Source organism: Piliocolobus tephrosceles, chromosome 19 (genome assembly GCF_002776525.5).
Source record: "Piliocolobus tephrosceles isolate RC106 chromosome 19, ASM277652v3, whole genome shotgun sequence".
NCBI classification, from domain to species: Eukaryota; Metazoa; Chordata; class Mammalia; order Primates; family Cercopithecidae; genus Piliocolobus; species Piliocolobus tephrosceles.
Genome location: NC_045452.1, coordinates 57,928,017 through 57,951,926, shown reverse-complemented (window position 1 = coordinate 57,951,926; position 23,910 = coordinate 57,928,017). Strand labels below are relative to the sequence as shown.

The 23,910-nt window shown below is 35.5% G+C and overlaps 1 protein-coding gene across 7 annotated transcripts in view; it reads left to right on the top strand.

The window, feature by feature from the left end:
- Positions 1 to 23,910, top strand: part of NCAM2 (neural cell adhesion molecule 2) — a 506,280-nt gene that overhangs the window by 164,746 nt on the left and 317,624 nt on the right. Inside the window, exon 2 of one of the 7 annotated variants that reach the window (XM_026446624.2) lies at positions 8,557 to 8,706. The exons of 5 other annotated variants lie outside the window; for them this stretch is intronic. In XM_026446624.2, the coding sequence (XP_026302409.1) occupies positions 8,557 to 8,706 (150 nt within the window). Of the gene's footprint in view, positions 1 to 8,556; positions 8,707 to 23,910 lie in introns of those variants that run through there. One more of the 7 variants, XM_026446629.1, reaches the window with a different exon arrangement.

Genomic DNA, 23,910 nt, shown 5'->3' with positions numbered 1-23,910 from the left:
TGCATCAGTACCGCCTAAATGTTTCTTGCAAATCTCATGGAATCTGGAGTTGAGAAGCACAAGCCTTACAGGACCTTCTTTAAAAGGGGAAGGAGCATAACATAGTGGTTTTAGAGAGTCGTGAGGAGCCAGTGTTGGCTTTGGAGCCGGAATATCAGGGTTAAAATTAATGCACCTCCACTTACCAATTTTGTGACTTTGTATAAATTACTCTGTGCCTCAGTTTACCACCATACAAATCTGGTGCTGATAATTGTACACACTTCTTAGTGAAGTTCTGATGATTAAATAGGCCAAGAAATGTAAAACACCTAAAATAGTGCATGGCACCAAATAAATGCTCAATAAATGTGAGCTACAATACTTATCATTACAGTATTATAACTACATGCCTTGAATATAAAGCGAATTTCCATATTTATTTTTGAAGCAGGATTTTGCTCTTTTTACCCAGACTGGAGTGCAATGGTATGATCTTGGCTCACCGCAACCTCCGTCTCCTGGTTTCAAGCAGTTCTCCTCCCTCAGCCTCCCGAGTAGCTGGAATTACAGGCATGCACCACCACGCCTGGCTAATTTTGTATTTTTAGTAGAGACGGGGTTTCTCCATGTTGGTCAGGCTGGTCTAGATCTCCCAACCTCGGGTCATCTGCCCGCCTCAGCCTCCCAAAGCGCTGGGATTACAGGCATGAGCCACAAAGCCTGGCCCATGCTTTGTTTTTGTGCTTTCAAAGGTAATTAATTTTGAATAGGTTGAACTTAAAAAAATTAGGTTAAATTCTCAAACTGTTAACTTGCACTAATGAAAAATCCTAAATATTAATAAGTGGATATTTTCCATTTCACCAATATCTATTAAAAATATTAATTTAGGATGGATGAATTTCTAGGATATATATTTCACATATTTTTATCAGGGTATATCAGATATGGTTATTTGCCACTGTGACCATCACTATCAATAACAGTTGTTTGTCTCCAATTTCACAGGCCAGTCCAATCTTCAGTTTTTAACCTGGAGTCCAAGAGCACCGACAATTTAATGGACTGAACTCTATATGAATATAGTTGGTATTTTTGGAACTCTCTTTGATTTTATAGATTTAAATTATAATTGTGAGAGTCACTAGACTCTTAAATGAATTCTTGGCACAAATATTTTAAAAATGAAAATATGAAGGACTCCCGTATAAGAGGAATCTGACTTTTAAATTAATTGGCTCCTTTTACCTATCTATGGCTTTTGCTTTGTCTTGTTTTCTTGCCTCTGTTGTTAATTACTAGCTCTAGATCTGATTATTATTTATTTATGCTCACATATTTCACCTAGAAAATCTGAAAAACAAACCTCTATACTCTAAGATAAGAATATACGGTTTTTGAAAGCCTGTAAGCATAAACCACACAGACTTTCCACACAGGGATTTAATGGCATTTATTTTTGCCTGTACAAAGTTCCTTTGGAGTATCATTTCGTACGTACAGGGTGAGTGAATTTAGAACTGCTAAGACATCAGGGTAAGTGAATTTAGAACTGCTTATACAATTGCCCAGTAGTCTCATTTCCTATGGGTTACAAATTTTTTATCATTCATTCCTGGATCACAGAGTCTATTGCATTTCCTAATACATGCTATTGCTCAATCAATAGTTTATGAGTGAAGAAACTACAAAAACTCTAGGAGATGCTGCTTTTCTGTAGAAGTTCTATAATAGGCGGCAACAGTGTAAAGAATTAAAATGTCAGTATTTGAGACAGATAAGCTTAAGATTTTTTCATGATTACTTTTTAAAATATATAGATATTGAGATCTTTTTACGTTTTATCATTGTGGTTCAGATTGGTTGGTTTATGACTGTAGAGGCTTATTTGTAACTTAAGTTACAAATATTTAATAGTATTCATTTTATATGAGTTCTTCCTTAGAGCTATGCCAATATGTAATCAGTGTACTTACAACCATGTAAGTCTGTTTGTTTCCTCTTATTAATGAACAAATCATTTTGATATTGTGACAGAATACTTACCATAGTGAACACTGAAAGTTACTCATTCATTCAACAAGTGTCTATTGAGTATCAACAAGTATCTTATAACATACTGGTTTACTTTTACCTCCAGTTACTGCATATGCTCCATCTTCAATTTTGCCATAGGTGTATTTGCTGAGTCAGAGCTCGCATATAAGTTATTCTACTTTTATCTCCTTTGGTTCTTACAATTTTAGCATCTTGTTCTTTGACATCTACCGCTGCTGCCATCATGGCATAGCAATTATTTATAGAGAGCCATGTCATGTAATGAAAATATAAATATTATTATTTATGATGCTCTAGTTATTGCTGAATTTATTTATATGGTCATTTTATTTTTGAGATTTTCAGTAGCTTTCTTATACAGGGTACTTGATAGAAAACACATTATTTAACCTTGTGTTGCATAATCTTTTAAAATCAATTTGACAAAGGGATTTCTTTGGAAGAAAGATATTTGTTTTGCTCACTGTTTTGTAAATAACATTTTCAAACTCATGATGCTTTTTAAGGCTGAAAAGAAAGCCATCTTGGAAATTAGAGTTGGATTCCAGCCAATATTCTGACAATGTGTCATCTAACCTTGACATTCAGATTAACACAGATCCCTTAGTTTCTGCCATGAATATTTACATATACCAGAGTTTAACTGTCCACTTTATTTGAAAGAACCCTTATCAGACTGGTGATACATCTACTCTCTATTATATAGAAAAAAATTTTAGAAAAATTGGGCTATTGCCAATTTATTCATATCATTGCATACAGCCATCTGGCAAATATTTTCCTTAATTGCTTTTTGGTGTGTTATGCACAGCAAGGAGCTGCTGTAACTCTCCTGACTACACTTTTTACGTAAATATAGAACTTATCCTTTTTAAGTAGATATTTCCACTTTCCGTTCACTCTTTGCCTGCTTTGTGTAAGTTCGAACTCTCTTTTTCTAAGCACACATATCATTCACTTTAGTAATGGACTTCTGAGATATTTGATGGAAGTTTCTGCAAAATGACACACTTATATATTTGCAGGTGAACATTCCTGTGTATATGTATGTGTGACATGTACATACAAGAAAGAGTCTAACGGCAAACCTTTTTCATTTCTTGTTCTCCTAATCTACCATTAATGGTGTGGATATTATATTTCACCTGTCGACAAAAATTAATTATACTTTAATACCCAAACTCAACATTTGTTGATTTTCTACATACCCCTGCAGACTCTTTATCACAATTTTCTCATAAAACTGTATTTTGTTTTTACATTGTTTATCAACATGTCAGAATTAACTGTGACACTTTAGAATTATATTTTAATTTATATTAGTCTGTGAACACTACTGCATACCAGTTGAATCAGAATCTGATGGAATATAGCCTTTAAACTTTTTTAGGCATTCTGATGTACTTCATATTTGTTTAAGACCTGTTTTGTTGTGTACATTATGTGGCTTCTATCTTTAGATAATTTTTAATAACTAGTGATACATTATAAAGCCTACACTTGTTTTCACTTGAAATGGAAAACAAGGAAATGCAATTAACACTATACATTACTTACATTTGTATGTTTGACTACTTAGAAGAAATATCCAGGATCTTTAATTTTTTAAGAAAAACTTTAAACTTTTAAGAAATGTTAAGAGTGATTTTTCTTACCCTATTCAGCAGCTATAACAAAATACCATAGACTGAGATAGCCTATAAACAACAGAGATGTATTTCACACAGTTGTGGAAGCTGAAAAGTCCAAGATTAAGGTGTCAGCAGATTTGGTATCTGGTGAGGATGAGCCTCCTGTTTTACAAATGGCAGCTTTTAGCGGTGTACTCACATGGTAGAATGGGCAAGGTAGCTCTCTGTGGCTTATCATATAAGGGTTCTAATCCCATTCATGAAAGTTTTGCCCTCGTAACTTAATTAGTTCCCCAAAGTCCAACTCCTGAAGCTATTACATTGGTGATTAGGTGTCGATATATGGCATTTAAGGGGACCCAAACATTCAGCTTGTAGCAGTACTCTTAGCAACTTACTCAATTTCCTGTCTTCTAAAATACGTACTATGCTTTTTAGGACATCACAGGTGATTAGCAAATGTTAGTTAAATGAATGAAGAGTATTCAGAGTAGGGTGTGGGTGATAGAATGATGGTTAACTTGCATTTTGTTGTTTTCATTTGTAATACATTAAATTTCATATCAAAGTTATAAATTCTTTGCAATAATAAATTCACTATTACACCTTGTGTAGGACAGATTTTTTACAACATGAAGTTGTGAAAGCTCTTGAAAACTTCTGTTATCACTTAACTATTCAAACAGCATTCAAAAACTTATTTAAATTAGTTGTATATGGAAGGATATAAAAGTGGATTCACCTAATTATTCTAAACTAATTATAATCCATGATGCTGCTGTGACCTTGAAGAAAGATTTGTTGGCATGTTGAAATATCACATAGTCTTACTGGATTTGAACATTTAATGGCATCAGAAACACCACCCACATTAAATTCATGGGGCAAAACAAGCTTTAAGAACTAGGCCTAGGGAACTGAATTTTTTTTAATGGCTTTGGGTTACAGGTGTTGTTATATGCTTCTGCGACATAAAATTACATGTTTTATAACTTTTTTCAAATTTATCACAATTAGGAATGTAGGATATCTTAAATTTGTACCTTAGTTCTTTGGTATAGAAATTGGAGAAAATGTAACTATTTTTGTAAGCCTTATTAATTAAAGTATGAATGTACACATAGATTCAACAGGAACTCAATGGAATAATATAAAGCGCTTCTTGGTCTGGTATCTATAACATTTACAGTGAAATCAGAATATTATAGATATTAAATTATGTTTTATTAAATTTATAAGCAAATAATTTGCACATGGATGAAGAGATTGCCAATATCCTTTTCTGTAGACTATACAAGGTATTTATCAGTATCTCAGCAAGCCAAAACCACATCCATTCACATCTTTAAGAATTTTCACATTTATTTTAGAAAATAAAAAATTAAACCATAGACATTGTGATTATTATTGAGTGTTAAAATAAAATTGAGGTGCAGTACAAGACACCTTATCGATTATGTAGTCATAATTGTTTGCATACATACAGCATTTAACACAGATTAATCAGAATATTGTTATGTTGACATAAAATTTGTCTTATTAATTGGGAAAAGGTTTAGCATATTAGAGGTGTAATTTAGAGAGTGGGAAAGAATGTGTACATTGGTAATTTTTGGCACTTAGGAAGAAGCAGAATGTTGTCTATCTTGGATGTTTTTATTGGTCTGTATATCTGCACAATTATCCTGTGATCTACCACTAGGGCGGGTGTTGAGAGATGCAACTTGAATAGTCAATGGGAATTAAAGACACTGTGCTTGGTGTCTTTGATGCCAAGCAAGGAATCAAGACTGTGCCTGTAACACAAGAGAACAAAACAAGAGTGTAAACTACTCGAACGAAGGTATAAGGTGCGCTTTCCCACAGAGAATTTAATAAGATCCTGACTGTTGGGAACAGTACACAAAGTTATTGACAGCTTATAAAAATCTCTGACCTGCAAGCACAAACTTGAGCTATGGGTTATGTAGACTGATTCAGGTACCCATTCCAAATACCTATTCCAGGATGGCATGAGGACCGGCCAATCAATAGGAGACTGAGAGTATGTGAAGAAAGAAAACTAAAACTTTAAATACAGGAAGACACTCACCTCCCCAAATAGTAAAATATCATATAACTCATATTCTTAAAAATTGGCTGAACACTAAATATCATAGTTGAATGTAAGCTGCATATTATCAGGGCAATACAGATGCTTTAGTCTCTTCCTTTTCACATGCCTTGTCAAGAAGAATTAAACAGAAGCTCTGAAACATTGACCTAATTGTGCTTTTTAATGGGTTCTGTAAAACAGGTATGACTGTCATTCTTCCAACTTAAATAAGCAAAACTATGCCTATGAATTATTAAATAACTGTTTAATACATTATTAAATTTTTGTGTCTGTGAACTTGAGTAACCAACTTAATTGAAATGTTGTGTTCGATCATAAGCCCCTTTGAAGTCATTTATAATCAGTTGCTAGAAAAAATTTTCCAAAATATATTAAAAATATACTAAGCTATAAATATTTCCAAGGTACAAATTACAATAAAAATGTTTAAATTGTAGAATGTAACAATGGACAATGATGTATGACCTTGAGTCAACTGACAATGAATAAAATAGAACATATTAAAAGTATGTTTTAATTATCACTTCAAACCATTTAAATGTCTTTAGACTAATAAAATCCAATCTGTACTAGGCAGCAGGGGAGGGAGGAATTGATGTCTCTGTTGTAATATTAATACCAGTTAGAAGACTTTGTAATATTTAGAGCCCGAGTGGGCTGCCATCTACTAAATGTCATAATTTTATTTCTTATTTTCACTGTTAGGATGACCTTGGGTAAAAGACAGCATCTTTTTATTTTAGCTTCTTTATGGTAAAATATACATGGTTGTAAGTTTCAGCTTTTATTCAGTCGGTTTATTTGATGATATCAGATTCTGATTCTAAAACCGTGAAAACTTGAAAGATGGAACTACTTTTGTGGAGATTATTGTAGAGGAGACCTTAAGAAAACAAAACAAAAGAAAAAAAAAAAAAAAAAAACCTTTGACATTTTCTCCCTGTATCTGCTTAGCTTATAGGCTAAAATAACCATATAAAAATAAGTTACAATTTAATTATTAAAACTCTCAATATAATTTTTCTCATTGTATCATTTTATATAATACTCAGTAAGTTTTTAGACTCAACCTAAAATGATCTGCTTACTGTTATAAATATTTTTTTCTTTTTCTTTGTTCTATGTTCAATAATGTAAACCTTGTTGGCATTGGGCTACAAGATTTGTATTCTTAATAGGCAGGGGTTGAACAGGATCATTTTTTTAACCTGGACTGGCACATTGATGCCTCATGTATGCTGTGATTTCATGTAAAAATAATTCTGAATCTGTGAAATATATTGATTTTGTACTTTAATGTGATTGCTTTATCGACACCTTGACATTCTCCACTCTCAGCATCCTATTAAGAGATAACTTTGAGAACATGAAATGCTAATGGTCGCTAGGCTAGGGTCAGGAATTTATTGCCATTTCTAAGGTTGATAATGGATTTGGCTTGGGTTTTATTTATTTACTTATGAGATGAGTCTTGCTTTGTCACCCAGGCTGGAGTGCAGTGGCACGATCACAGCTCACCACAGCCCCGAACTTCTAGACTCAAGTAATCCTCCTGTCTCAGCTTCCCGTATAGCTCGGAATGTACATGTACCACAAAATGCCCAGTTAATTTATTTTTATTTATTTATTTTCATGAAGACTGGGTCTTGCTATGTTTTCCAGTCTCAAATTCCTTGGCCTCCCAAAGTAATGGGATTACAGGTGTGAGCCACAATGCCCAGCCTAGCTTGGGTTTTAAAGTATAGTGAGACATCTGGTATGGGTGGGAGCTTGTCCTGGTCACATGAAGCAGGATGGGAAAAGGACAGGGAGACTTGCAGCTAGTCATGGAAATGGGTCCACCAACAAAGGTCTAGGTTATTGCAGAGGTTGCCTGTTATAAAATTCTACTCTTTTATAGTCTGCTATTATGAAAACTCTGATTCTGCTCTGTGTTAAAAAATTGAAAGAATATGTGTGTTCTACACATAAGATAAAATATACAAGGGCTGAGAAGTGTCCCTCAGAAAACTGAGGAGAGGAAACAGTGGCAGACACTAGCCGAGTCTTGCGATGTTCCCCAAAAATGATACTTGCCATATTATTGCTTTCCCCTCAACCCCCAAAGACAGCAACATGGCATTATGGCAAGATATTGGGACTAAAACATCCTGGAAAACCTGTCCAAAGCACATACTTAGAATTTCTTAGCAATATCTGAGGATTAGTATGGGATTGGAAGGACTGGCCAACCTTCCATTGTGGAAGTCAAGAGCTCATACTCCATAATGTGTCTTAGAGGAGGACATAGAAAATAAACAATTGCTTTTCATGCCATGAAGTAATGGAAGTGCATTGATAGATCAAACTTGAATGTGCAATATATTGTTTTCTCTTATCTCTAACCAAATACAAGTTACATTAAGACATTTTATTAGAAAAATGGGTTAATTTGGCAAGACCGTATCCATTGCTAAATATTGACTCTTTTGTACTTACTGAACTTAGGCAATAGATTGAAAACATAAAAGGTTAAAATGCAGTGTTTATTTACAAATGGAAATAATTCTAAACTACCTGATCATTTGAGGTTCATAACCGAAAAACACTTGAATCACCTAGATTCTATAAGTTGATGAATTAATTTATTTAATGATTTTCAAAATACTGAGATATTTAAGAGCACCAGCACACTCCATGACTTATTTACTGTAAGAATTCTTCATTAAAGTACAAGTAATTAAAAACTTAAGGAGTGTAAGAGACTTCAAGAACAATTTCTTCTTTCAGAGTTATTTAAGAGTACCATGATGGTGAGATCTGATTCAGGAGGACAAGTTTACCTTGATTATCACAATAGGCAGGGACTCTTTGTTGACTGGAAATACAATGAAGCACTTTATCTTGAAGAAGGGCAACCAGAGACTGATTATAGGACAGGTCAGCTGGACCGTTGCCCAGACCTGTAATCTATAAGGAATGTCAAAATGTCATTAAAAGGCAATGAGGTGGAGCACATCTTATTTACTAGAACTCCCCTAGAGGGAGAATGTGTTGTAGTTCAAAGGGATACTTTGATAAATTACCAGTGGTGTGGGGTAAGGCAGAGGAGGGAGAGAGTTGGGAGGGTGGGAAATGGAAGAAACCACTAGGCTGGATGCCAAGGTAGCTTCCATATAGGAGAAGTACAGGAGTCTACTGATACTCTCCCCAAACACACACACACAGACACACACACACACACACGGATTAGTATTATCAAGTGTTTCCACCAGCTGTTTATTTCATAGATTGCTAAATACTTTTTAACGATCTTAAACTCAGTACTAAATAAACCTACACATTAACACTATTTTAAAAGTTATACCTTTATTAGGATTCAGTTCCAAGGTCAACACCATCTCCTCCCCGAATACGAACTTAGCAGTTCTTGAGCCATTTCCTCTAAAAAGCACAGAAACTTCTTGCTTAACAAAAGCATTTCTGACTTCCAGCAAATTATTTTTATGAGGAGAAACAAAATACTGTGGTATTTACCAGGAATTGTGATAATTCATCTATACACACACTTTATTTAATCCTTACCATGACCATAGATGACTTACATATATATGATAAGAGCCAGGACTCTAGTCCAATTCAAATCTGACCCCAGAATCCTTAGCATGTTCGATGTGTTTCTGGAAATAGCCTTAGTTTCAGTACCATAAACCGCAGTTGCACTTTTTACCACCTAATGTGTTAGTGGGGATTATTTCATTATTACTTTTAGTTACAGAAAATAACTAGGCTAAGTATACTGAAATATGGAATACATGCTGCAGGAAAAACAAAGCAAACAACAGCAACAACAACAACAAAAACAACAACAACAAAAAAACAGGGCACGCATTTTCCAAAAGAACAGCTTAGTCCAACATTGAAGTGCTGTTAGTTTGCTCTATGCTGTGGTCATCGCTTCTTTCTCCATGTCCCTGTCCTTTTTTTCTCTCACAGAATATTGACTTCCCTTGTTCCTTATCTCCTATAGTAGAAATATACTGTCCACTGCAGCCTGGAGAGTTTCTGGCCTGGCTTGACGATATGCTCCTGAGGATAGGAACTTGTTAAGTCCTGTTAACCCTGATTCCCAATTCTTTACCTCAACTACTGGAAAAGATTTGGAAAATCTGGATCTATTGTACATTGGTGATGGGAATGTAAAATAGTACAGCCACTTGTGAAATCTGTTTGGAAGTTTCTTATAAAACTAAATGTACAAATACCTGTATATCTCAATGATTTCATGCTTGGGTGTGTGTCCTAGAGAAATGATAGCATACACTCACACAAAAACTCTACATAAATGTCGATAGCGGCTTTATTTGTAATAGCCAAAAACTGGAATCAATCCATATGTCCTTCAAGAGGTGAATGGTTAAATAAATTGTAGAAAATACATATCACCAAATATTAGCAATAAAAAGTAATAAACTAAACTTGCAACAATTTGGATGAATTTTCAAGGAATTATGCAGAATGAAAAAAGCCAATGCAAAAAAGTTGTATGTTGTACAATTCCACTTATCTGAAATGTTTGAAATAGTAAAATTTTATGAGTTGAAGAAAAGATTATTGGTTGTCAATGGTTAGCGACATCCGAGGGGCAAGTGAGAAGGAAATGAGTGTGAGGACAAAATGGCAAGATGAGAGAGAGCCTTGTGATGCTGGCAATGTTTGGTGTCATGCCTGTGACTGTGGTGGTAGACATACAAAGATGTACAGATGATAAAACTGTAGAGAGATTAATACACACACCTATACACACATACAAATGAATACAGGTAAACCTGGGGAAAGCTAACTAAGAGAGGTGGGCGTATCAGTGAAGGTATCATGGTTGCGATACTATAGTTCTGCAAAATGTTATCACTGGAGGAATTGGACAAAATGTACACGAGGTATCTCTACATTACTTATATTTGTATGTGAATCTGCAATTATCTGTGTGTTTTTTTTTTTTTTTGAGATGGAGTCTCATTCTGTCGCCCAGGCTGGAGTGCAGTGGCGAGATCTTGGCTCCCTGCAAGCTCCGCCTCCCGGGTTCCCGCCATTCTCCTCCTTCAGCCTCCTGAGTAGCTGGGACTACAGGCGCCGACCACGCCCGGCTACTTTTTTTGTATTTTTAGTAGAGACGGGGTTTCACTGTGTTAGCCAGGATGGTCTCCATCTCCTGACCTCGTGATCCGCCCGCCTCGACCTCCCGAAGTGCTGGGATTACAGGCGTGAGCCACTGTGCCCAGCCTATCTGTGCTTTTAAAACATAGATCACTAACTAGTTGTCCCCCAGATGAGTGAATGTGTAAATGAATTAATGATATTTAGTTGCCTGTTAATCTGTAAGGAATCATCTTCTTTTTTACTTTTTAATTGATGACCTAAAATTACATTTAGATTTGCTAGATTGGTTTGTACCAGCTGTAGCAAATAGAAAGGTGAGCATTTTTCTAATGGGAATGAAATGGGTGGTATACTTAACTTCTAACGTTCATACTAAGTTCTGAGGGGGCAACCGTTGACTAAAGGTTAAACTAGAGTTTAAATTATTTTAGAGCTAAAGACACAGTTTTTGAAAGATGATTCCCAATATTAAACAGATTTATGAATAGCATTATAATACTGTTAAGTTATTTAACATATGATATATAGTTCGTGATCTCTTACCAATATACTGGGAAACTACATTGCCCGAATTCTGAGTAATGCATGCTTTATCAAGAATTTTCAAGATAAAAGCACTGAGTAGATGCTATTAGGAATAATGCTTTAGAGATGTGTCACATTACAGCATCCGTGTGCCTTTTACACCTAAAAGGAATCCTGTTCTTCTGTCTACAGTTCTCCAAATACTCAGGCCTATTTGAAAAACATTCTGTTAGTATTCAAGTTTTATACGAACATGGCTGCCCATTGTGTTATAATGTTATATTAACATATGGATATGACATCAACTGAAAACATAAAATAACAAATTATACTCCAAGTACTTATGAAGAAGTACATAATCTGCTCTTTGATATCTCTTATAAAATAAAACCTGCCTAATGTAAACATACACATAGTATTTAGGGGTGATTGGAGGACGTTCCAGGCCTTCCGATCATAGACCTTTTGATCAACTCAGATCCACAGAACTGATTATTTGACAACCGCATTTTGACGGTTGACACAAAGTACACATTTTTTCCTTGAAAACTTTGTGATTCATTTTGGAGGATAGTACCTGAACACCAACTTCTACCTTAAGCTCAACCTGGTAAGACATAACAAAACTAAATTCTAAATGTTTATTTTCCTTGCTTCTCTGAATGAATTTCAGTCATACTAAAGATGTGTAGGAAGTGGAGCTCATGGTGTTGTGTGGGTGTATTTTGTGCTTTCCACTTATTTTTCTGTAGCTTTCCAATTTTTGAGAATTACAGTCTTTCCAAGTAAAGAATTTTATGAAAAATGTTTATAGATTGAGATTGTTGAAATAAGCATGGTAATTACCCATTTTCTGCATTCTTTAGTAATGTCAGTATTTCTAAATAGCTAGCTCCATTATTCTTTCCATGATATCTCATTTTGGAGAAGCACTTACTATATTTTGCAAAGCTTAGTGATTGAGTAGGGTCACATATGTAATATGGGTGCCAGGATAATTGGCCAATTAGCTGCAATGGTTTGAAACTTGATTTCTTCTTACCAATCCAAGTAATTGTCTTTAGGAACTCCTAAGTGGTGTTTCTTGAGAAAATACAGAATGTGCTATCAGCACAAGGCATTATAAGGAAGAACCACTTACAGTCAAGTTTTAGACCCTCAAATATATTTGACATGTAATTTGGGCAGAGGTAGTCAATAAATTAACTAGTGTGTTTTGACTATGTGCTAGACACTGCTCTGGGTACCGGGGGAATATATATATGGTGTGTGTGTATGTATATATATATTCTATATATATTCTATATGTATGTGTATATATACACTATATATACACACATATATGTAATACATATACATATATGTGTATCTAATATGTGTATATATATGTGTGTATATATGGTTAAACAGAATTATTACTGCCTCAAATATGCAACAAAAATGAAAAGGAAATTAGGATTGTCTTATTACAAGGATTTAAACTCTGATATAATTAATTTTAGCTTAAAGTAGTACTAAAAGAAACTCTTGGCAAGTGGAGTGATGTAATCCTGGAAATACGCTGATTTTAGAAGTCTTTTGAATACATTGAGGGACATGAAATATTGAAGTCTGACCTTCAGAGGCCCATACCTCTGACGGCTGGTACTGAAGTTTTACTGATCATTTTATTTGTGATGATCAAAGACTTAAACAATTGTGATAATGGAAATATGGTGCAGTACTGGGAGCCGACCCAGATGCTGCGTGACTAGCGAAGTTATGTGCATAAAATTATCTGTGTATGCGTGTGCTCATCATTATGCAAAGAGGAAAGCATACTGCATCAGAACCTTTCAGAATACAATGATTTTGGCAATGCTGCATGGAACACAGTCATAGAGATGTACTCATGTGAGAGTAGCATTGTTGAGGTATTCGAAGAATATATATAAAGATCATTTTTAACACAGAAAGTTTACTAAACTAATAATTCTTAAACGTTGCTCTAATAAATAGAGTTCATACATGTTTTCAGTCTCTTCAAGAGTATATGTGTGCCTGTAATCCCAGCACTTTGGAGGCCAAGGCAGGCAAATCTCTTGAGATCAGGTGTTCAAGACCAGCCTGGCCAACATGGTGAAACCTCACCTCTACTTAAAACAAAAACAAAAACAAAAGCAAAATTAGCCGGGCGTGGTGGTGCAGGCCTGTAATCCCAGCTACTTGGTAGGTTGAGATAGGAGAATCGCTTGATCCCGAGAGGCAAAGATTTCAGTGAGCTGAGATCATGCCACTGCACTGCAGCCTAGGAAACAGAGCAAAGATTCCGTTTCAAAAAAATAAAAATAAAATAAACAGAGTAGCGTGTGTGTGTGTATGTGTGTGTGTGTGTGTGTGTACATGCATGCATGCTTGTGTTTATGTGTATACGTTGTAAGATTTTTTTTTTTTTTTATTTAAGTTCTAGGGTACATGTGCATAACGTGCAGGTTTGTTACATATGTATACTTGTGCCATGTTGGTGTGCTGCACCCATCAACTCGTCAGCACCCATCAATATGTAAGCTGTTTGATGAAGATTCTTTTCATGAACAGAAAAGAAACAATATTGTTTAACTCCTTTTCCTGCCTCTTTCCACTTGGATGGGAAAATATATAAATAGTACGATAAGAAGAGAGCTAAAATTGAATATGAGCTGAATTTGAATGCTGATAAAATATTCTTTTATAACTAAAATAGACACTGTTTAAGGAGCTTCAAGGAAAGCTAGACCTGTTCTTTCAAAACCCTGAGACTATGTATCAGGACTTTGGGTCTCAGTTTTACTGTACCCAAGGCAATTTTTGATACGTAATTTGGGCAGAGATAGTCAATAAATAACTAGTGGCTTTTGACTGTGTTCCAGGCACTATTCTGGGCAACAGGAAAATCAGATAGTCAAAATCCCAGACCCTTAATTATCTGGCATGAGGAGTCTCTAACATCTGGGAAAGAAAATACAACCAAAAACAGAAGAAGTAGAAAAATCACAGTGAATAAATGGAGTATGTGGGGGAAGGGTCGATTAAAAACTAGAGCAGATGTAGGGTACTGCTGTGTTTTGAGGGATCATAATTAATCACATTTTTTTCTTCCCCTGTGAGTTACAAACCAACTGAGAAATAGACATGGAGTTGGACAGATGGAGAACAAAACTTTAGCTTTATTACTGCTAAAACTGGTTGGAAGGACATGACCTAGATACGTGGCCACAATCTGGTGTTCTAATACTTGCTATCTGAGTTGAACTTCTCCATACAAAACTACAGCTTGCCCCAGTAGCATTACTGTAAGATTAGGGAACATAGCCAAATGCATTGTCCTGTCCTTAGCCAGGGGCTGAACCACACACGCCCAGTTCCTTCTCTCTAGCTTATCAATTATATCTCATCAGTCTTGGTTATGGTGGATAAGGAGGCTTCAAGGATAGGTAGACATGTTCTTTCAATGCATGAGCTTGGTGAGGATTTGAATGAGGATTTCTTTCCTCTAGAAATATGAAGAGAGTTTGCTTCACGTTCCCTTAGGTACACGTAGGAAAACCCTGGATAATAGGCCAGAGCTACATGACACAAATTAAAAGAAAAAAATAATCCTAAGGTCTTTAGCAAGTGTCTCCTGGTTGGAGCCGGTAACTTGGAAAACTTGGTTGAAGTTTTGTCTGTTAACTCAGGGCAAGTGATTATCTTTGAGAATCATAGACTCCCCAAAGAAACAAAGCTGTTTTTTAAACTTAGAAGGACTAGCAATGTAATGACTGAAGGTGGAAGGGGTGTACATAGCACAGGAGAAATGCTGAGGGTGCCAGGGAGTTTTTATCTGGGTAGAAATTCCAGTTTCTGCTGTCATGGTATGTGAGACAGTCAGACAAGAAGGAAAGAAGTAAACAATATATCTGATATTTGACCACAATCATAACACACCATACCACCAGGTCTTTGCGATTGCTCAGTATAAGCAACACTTACGGAAAATCAATACGTAGGTAAATTACATATAGTGGTCTAAGCCTGTGCACAAATCCTAGAACACAAAGTCCAAAAACAAGAGTGTACAAGACAGTTCATCTGGCCTAGAAACATAGAATAAAGATTCCTAGCTGGGTATGTGTTACTGGTACCTAACTAATATTTGGGTATACGTTTTTATTTCTCAGATTTGCTTAATTATGGCTCTTGCATAAGTGAAAGTTTGAAAGGTGCTATGGAAATGAAAAAAAAATCTTAAAAAATAGTTTCTACATGTAGTCGGGCGAATTCTGAAAGTGGTTTCTCAAGATTCCCATACTTCGGTTATTCAATCAAACACGCATCTAGGTACTGCTAGGAAGGGACTTTGAAGGTAGAATTAATTAACTCAGTAATTGATTTTAAACTAGGGAGATTATCCTGGATTATCCAGGTGGGTCCAGTGTCGTCGCATCAGTGTTTACAAGCAGCAGAGGGAGCTAATGGATCAGTCGGATAAATGCCTCAAAAAATAATGGTAGAGGTGAGTTGATGAAGAAGGGGAGGGTGGAGGGAGTCAAAGTAAAAGAAAGGCACCACCACATCTGCTAGCATTGAAAACGGGACCAAAAACAGGGGATGGAGGTGGCTTTAGGAAGATGACAGGAACCACAGGCTTAATGCTGGGAAGAAAATGGAAACCTCAGCCCCACAACCACGTAGAACCAAATTCTATAAACAGCCGTAGAATCTCCAGAATGGAATGCGTTCCTGCCAGCACCTTGATTTTGGCGCTGTGCACAGGGCTAGCTGTTCCATATTGTGCCCATACTTCTGACTCACAGAAACTGTGAAATAGTTAATGGGTGTTGTTTAAGCTGTTAAGTGTGTGGTCATTTATTATGGCAAAAATAGAGAACACTTTGCACAAATGCGTGTGGGATATTCTATTAGGTAAGTCTTAGGACTTGTGAGCATGGCCTATAAGCTGAACCAAGAGCTGTTCAAAGAGTCCAGTACCTAATAAAGTTAAGTTACCAGATTCCATCTAGCGTATATCGAAAAAGAAATGATAAGAGAATTAGTTCTCACTTTAGAGATTTGTGACCAAGTGTACTCTCAGAAAGCTCTCTTGGTGTTCAATACGGAGGGCCACAAACTGGATAGTTAAAGTTGTGGTGGGCAGAATAATGGCCCCAAAGATGTCCATGTGTCTGGAACGGGTGATTATATGTCAAAAAATAATTAACATTGCCAGTGGAATTAGAATTGTTAATCGGCTGGTCTTAAAATAGAAAGATTATTATATAATAAAAAGTAGGTGGGTCCAATGTAATCCCAGGAGTCCTTAAAATAGTTTGAGTGAGATATAACTATGGAAGAAAGGCAGAGGTGTGCAACTTTACTGGCTTTGAAGACTGGAAAGAGGCCTCTATAACCTGGAAAAGACAAGGAAGTGAAATCTGCCCTAGAACCTTCAGAAAGGAACACAACCCTGCTGGCACTTTAATTTTAACCCAATAAGCGGGGCACAGTGGCTCTTGCCTGTAATCCCAGCACTTCGGGAGACCAAGGCGGGCAGATCACCTGAGCTCAGGTGTTCAAGTCCAGCCTGGCCAACATGGTAGAACCCTGTTTCTACTAAAAATACAAAATTAGCTGGGCATGGTGGCACATACCTGTAACCCCAGCTACTTGAGAGGCCGAGGCAGGAGAGTCACTTCAACTCGGGAGGCAGAGGTTGCAGTGAGCTGAGATCGCACCATTGCACTCCAGCCTGGGCGATGAGGGTGAAACTCTGTCTCAAAAAAATAAATAAATAACAAAATAAAAAATAAAATAAGCAAATAAATAAATAAATAAACATTTTACCCCGGTAAGACTTGTGTCAGACTTCTGGCATATGTCAAATACAAATTACAGATTCGTGTTATTTACCAAGCTTGCCCAACCCATGGCCCACGGGCCACATGCGGCCCAGGATGGCTTTGAATGCAGCCCAACACAAATTCATACACTTTCTTAAAATGTTATGAGATTTTTTTCTTTGCAATTTTGTTTTTTTAACTCATCAGCTATTATTAGTGTTAGTGTATTTTATGTGTGGCCCAAGACAATTCTTCTGATGTGGCTCAGGGAAGCCAAAAGCTTAGACACTCCTGGACTTGAAAGCCACCAAGGTTGTGATAATTTGCTTCAGCAGCAAATAGAAAACTAATACAAAAGTCAATTGGCTAAAGTAGACCTTACATTGTTTGTACTCAATTTAAAACATTTACAGTCACATGAGAATGTTTTAGTCAACCATGGGCTGCGTATATGATGGTAATCTCATAAAACTATAATGGAATGAAATTTTCCTATCACCTAGTGACATTGTAGACTTTATTACATCATAGTGAAAGCACATTATTCATGTGTCTGTGATGACGATGATGTAAACAAAGCTACTGTGTCGCCAGTCAGTAAAAGCATAGCACATACCTTTATGTATACTGCATAGCACTTGATAATGATGATTAGTGTCTTTGTTATAGGTTTTGATATTTACTACACTATAATTTTGTCATTATTTTAGAGTGTACCTTTTCTACTTGTTTAAAAAAGCTAACTGTAAAACAGCCTCATGCTGGTCTTTCAGGAAGTATTTCAGGCGGCCGTTCCCATAGGAGATGAAAGCTCTATGCTTGTTACTGCCTTTGAAGACCTTCCAGTGGGACACGGTGTGGAGGTAAAAGACAGTGATATTGATCATTCTGATCCTAGGCTAATGTGTGTGTTTGCATCACAGTTGTTAACAAAAAGGATTAAACAGTTAAACCTAAAGAACTTTAAAAGTAGGAAAAAAGCTTATAGAATAAGGTTGTGAAGAAAGAAAATATTTATGTACAGCTGTACAATGTGTTTGGGTTTCAAGCTGTTACAAAAGTCAAAACGTTAAAAAAAAATCTTTATAAAGTAAAAAAGTTACAGTAAGGTAATTTATAATTAAAAATTAAAATATTTTTAATAAATTGGTGTAGCCTAAGTATACAGTGTATATAAAGTCTACAGTAGTGTATAGTAATGTTCTAGGCCTTCACGTGCACTCACCACTCATTCATTCAGTCACTCTCAGCAACTTCTAGTCCTGCAAGTTCTATTCATGGTAAATGTTATATATAGGTGTATCACTTTTTTCTTAGTTTTTGTAGTGTGTTTTACTGTACCTGTTCCATGTTAAAGATACAAATACTTATAATTGTGTTATGATTACCTATAGTGTTCGGTACAGTAATATGCTATGAAAGTGTTTAGTCTAGGGGAAATAGGCTATACTATATAGCCTAGGTTTGTAGTATGCTATAGCATCTAGGTCTGTATAAGCAAATTCTATGACGTCACACAATGATAAAATTACCTAAGGACACATTTTCCAGAAGGTATCTCCATCATTAAGCGATTCGTGAGTGTATTTAGTTCAGTCCCTTCAATGAACTATTCATCTTATTTCATCACTTTCATGTATTCTACTCTACCTCCTGAATCTATTTCCATTCCAATAATTCTTCAAAATGATACTGTTATGTATTTCGTAATTTAATGTGCCCATGAATCACCTTCTTATTATGTTAGAATGTAAATTCTGATTCAAACTGGGGTGGGGCCTTAGATTCTGCATGTTTGATAAACTGCTGGGGCACAAAGCATACTTTGCTATACTGAGCTGATAAGATTGCCACAGGTGGCACTAAAGGTGTAACTTGCTTTATTATACCTTGCTATTATTGCTCTTGACAGATATTTCATATTTTACAAATTGAACTTTTGTGGTAACCCTGCCTAGCGTAAGTCTGTCAGTGTTATTTTTCCAGGAGCATGTACTCACCTCGTGTCTCTGTGTCATGTTTCAGTAATTCTTACAATATTGCAAACTTTCTCACTAATACGTCTGTTATGATGGTCTGTGATCAGTGATCTTTGAAGATAAAATTGTGATTGTTTTGGGGTACCACGAACTGCACTCATATGAGATGATGAATTCTTCAGTAACTGTTGTGTGTTCCTACTGCTTCATTCATTGGCCATTCCCTCGTTTTTCTCCCTCTCCTCTGGTCTCCCTATTCTCCAACACATAATAATATTGAAATTTCGTCAATTACCACCCCTACAATGGCCTCTAAGTGTTCAAGTGAAGGAAAGAGTTAAACAGGTCTCTCAATTTAAAACAAAATATAGAAGTGATTCACCAAATTTTCCAGGAAGTCATGTGAAAAAATAGGCTGAAATCTATCCTCTCATTTCAAAAAGCCACGTTATTGGAGGAAATTAAAAGTGTTCCTCCATTAAACACTAAGGTGAAAAGAAGGAAAGACAGCTTTATTGCTAACACAGAGAAAGTTTTATTAGTCTAGCTAGAAGATCAAACCAGTGGTAATATTCCTTTAAACTATTGCCTAATCCAGAGCAATAGCCTAATATTATTCAATTCTGCAAAGGCTGTGGGAGCTAGAGAAGAAAAAGTTTGAAATTAGCAGAGGTTGGCACATGAAATTTAAAAAAAGAAGCCATCTTCATAAAAGTGTTAGGTGAAACTGGAAGTAGTGATGGAGAAGCTGCAGCAGGTTATCCAGTAGATCCAGATAAGATCCAGATATTGATGAAGATGGCTACAGTAAACAACACATTCTCAGTGTAGGTGAAATAACATTCTATTGGAAGGAGATACCATCTATGTGATTTTCATAGCTACAGAGAAGTTAATGCCTGGTTTCAAAGCTTCAAAGTACAGATGTCTCTCTTGGTGTGGGGCAGGAGGTGGCTAATGCAGCTGGTGACTAATTTGAAACTAGTGCTTATTTACTATTTTGAAAGTCTAATGCCCTTAAGAATTATGCTAAATCTCCTCTGCCTGTGCATATAAATGGACCAACAAAACCTGGATGACAGCACATAGCTTTATAGCATGATGTACTGAATATTTTAAGCCTACAGTTGAGACCTACTACACAAGAAAAAAGATTCCTTTCGAATATTACTGATTATTAATTGATAGTGAATCTTGTCACCCAAGAGTTCTGATGTAGATGTACAAGGAGATAAATGTTTTCACGCCTGCTAACACAACATGCATTCTACAGTTCATGGATCAAGCAGTAATCTTAACTTTCAAGTATTTTTAAAGCAATACATTTCATAAGGCTATAGCTAATAATTCCTCTGATGGATCTGGGCAAAGTAAATTAAAAACTTTCCGGAAAGGATTCACCACTCTGCATGCCATTAAGAATATTTGTAATTAATGGGAAGAAGTCAAAATGTCAACAGTAACAGGAGTTTGGAATAAGTTGGTTCCACCCTTCATGGATGACTTGAGCAGTTCCAAATGTCAGTCAGAATGTAACTTCAGATGTGGTGGAAATAAAGAGAGAACTAGAGTAAAAGTGGAGCATGAAGATTTGACTAAATTGCTGCAATCTTATGACAAAACTTTAACAAACAAGGAGTTTCTTTCTATGGATGAGCAATGAAAGTCGTTTCTTCAGATGGAATCTACACCTGGTCTAGACACTATGAACATTGTTGAAATGTAGTAAAGGATTTAGAATATTACTTACAGTTGATAAAGCAGCAGCAAGTTTTGAGAGGATTGACTCTCATTTTCAAAGAAGTTCTACTGTGGATAAAATGCTATAAAAAAACATTGATTCCTACAGAGAATTTTTTTGTGAAACAAAGAGTCAATGGATGCACCAATCTTTAATGTTGTCTTATTTTAATAAATTGGCACAATCACCTCAATCTTCAGTAACCACTGCCTGATCAGTCAGCAGCCATGAACGTTGAAGCAAAACCCTCCACCAGTAAAAAGAATACGACTTATTGAGGTTTAATGATTGTTAGCATTTTATAACAACAAAGTATGTTTTAATTAAAGTACGTACCTTTTTACTTTAGACAAAATGCTATTGTCCACTTAATAGATTAATGTATGGTATCAGCATAACTTTTATTTGAACGAGGAAACCAAAAATTTGTGTGACTCACAGTTTTGTGATACATACTTTATTGCCGAGGTCTAAAACCTAACCTACAATGTCTCTGACATATGCCTGTGTCTTTAACGTGCCAACCGATTGTTACAGACGTATCTCTATATATGTTAAGAAGTGGTTAATAATATATGTATATATAATTTTATTAACCACTTATTAAAACTACATTAGATATATAACTATATATCAAATATATATGTTATATATATTAACAAAGACTCATTCTTGGAAAATTATTATGTAAACTAGAGACTCTAAATTTCTAACTTCCATATTGAGGAAATAATAATTGAGAACTTAAGTAACATTATCAGGATTAGATTTGCTTGTGATAATCTCCAAAACATTGTTCCTCAGAGTACCCACAGTACTATGAAAAAATGCTTGGATACTTTCCTGTCTTGTTTACAAAGCAAACCTCTTGATAATTAGTGGTTAGTCTCTAGGAAAATGTACTGAGACATGAAAATTTCTTCTGTGTTGTATCTTTTTAATTTTATGAGTTCTCCAGTATTCAATACCAATTACAAAACCAAATGAATCTATCTGATAGTCTGACTTAGTGCAAACATCATCACTTCCTTTTGAAATTCAAAATTCAGTCATTACACATAGTCATTATCCCCAAGGAGAGGTACAGTTAGATGGTGGCTTAAGAAATAACTTCCTGGTAATTTCAAGAGATGATTTAAATAAAGCAGTGCACACCACTCAGTTTATGCTCTCCGTCACTCATCTTTCTTCCAGGTAATTCACATGATTTTGCTTGAGTCTCAACCCAAGATTTTCACTATTTTCAATCATAAAGGGGCTTTTAAAAAGCAGTATTTAATGATAGAACGATTTATATTCCTTTGGTTCTGTACCCATTAATAGGATTGCTGAGTCGAGTGGTAGTTCTGGTTTAAGTTCTTTGAGAATTCTCCAAACTGTTCTCCACTTGGTTGAACTAATTTACATTCCCACCAGCAGTATGTAAGTGTTCCCTTTTGTCTGAAACCTTGCCAGAATCTGTACCCCAAATCCTGGTGACACGCAATTTAATCATGTAACAAACATGCACATGTACCCCCTGAACCTAAAATAAAAGTTGGAAGAAAATAACTGCATAAAAAGCAGGATTTAAGTCTCATTCCAGACCCTAAAGCAGAATCCCTCGTGGTAGACCTAAAGCATTATTTTTGATTGTTTGTTTTTAAAAGCTCTCCAGATGATTCTGTTAGTCGGTCAACTCAGGGTTGAGGTTCGTTGGTCTGTAACGTCACTGCCTAATACAGTAACCACTAGCCAAATGTTAACATGGAACACTGGATGTTTTCAGAGTTTGAATTGAGATGTTCTATAAATGCAAAAGTGCACCAAATTTGGGAGATTAATGTGAAAAATGAATGTGAAATATCTCATTTTAATTTTGATCATCTATTGACATACTAATAAGTTGTATATACTTGGTTAAATAAAATACTTTGTTTAATTTCTCTTATTTATTTTTATTTTGTTCATGTGGCTACTAGAAATTTTAAAATTATATATGTGGCTCACACTTATGGCTTGTCTGAGATTTCTATCCAGGACTGGTCTGGAAAGGCATATACTCGTCTATTTCGTTAACTCACAGAGCACCTCTTTCTTCTGCTGTTATTTTACTTTTCCTTTTAACACACTTCAACGTGCTGGATGCTCAAGTCATCCTCCTGCTACTTTAGTGAATAGTTTTACATCGGGTAAACCAAATCAGCTAACAAAGACGTCTCCAGAGCATTCTCTATAGAAATTATCTTCTTCTTATTTCTGAAGTAATAGGTGAGCTCTGAAAATGATAATGTCATTATTTATTTCATTGTTCATGGTCATTAGAGTTTCACTACATAAGGAAGCATGATACACATCAATACTCTGAAAGAAATTCTTGCAGGAGAAATCCTCCTTCCAAAAATAATAATTGAAAAATAGATTTGTAAGTACTGGTTAAGGAAAAGCAGAAACGTGTAACCTCCTTTATTTTGGAAATTGTTCGTAGCTTCATGTGCGTGAGAGGAATATGGCAATCTGTGATTATTTACACAGTAACTATTTGTTTTTCCATTCTCTTCTTCATCTGCCTTTTGATTTCTTCTACATCTTTAACTTTATTCATATTATAGAGAATGGGGGAATATAAAGCTTTCAAAACTGTATTTTATCTAGTGAGCTGGACAAATTATTTTACCCTTTTTAGGGTACATAGGAAGGGATTTCCCCCTGAGCCAGTTCACTTTCACTGTATGAGAAAATCTAAAGGAAAACATTATAAACTCTTGAATTCTATTTTTCATTCATTTTCTGGACTCTTTCTTTGGAACATACTGTTTTATTGATCCACATGAACTCTGGCTTTTATTAGTAGTATCTATATATGTCATTACTTTTAATATTCCTTTTAAAAAAACAATAATTTTTATAATGAATCCATAAA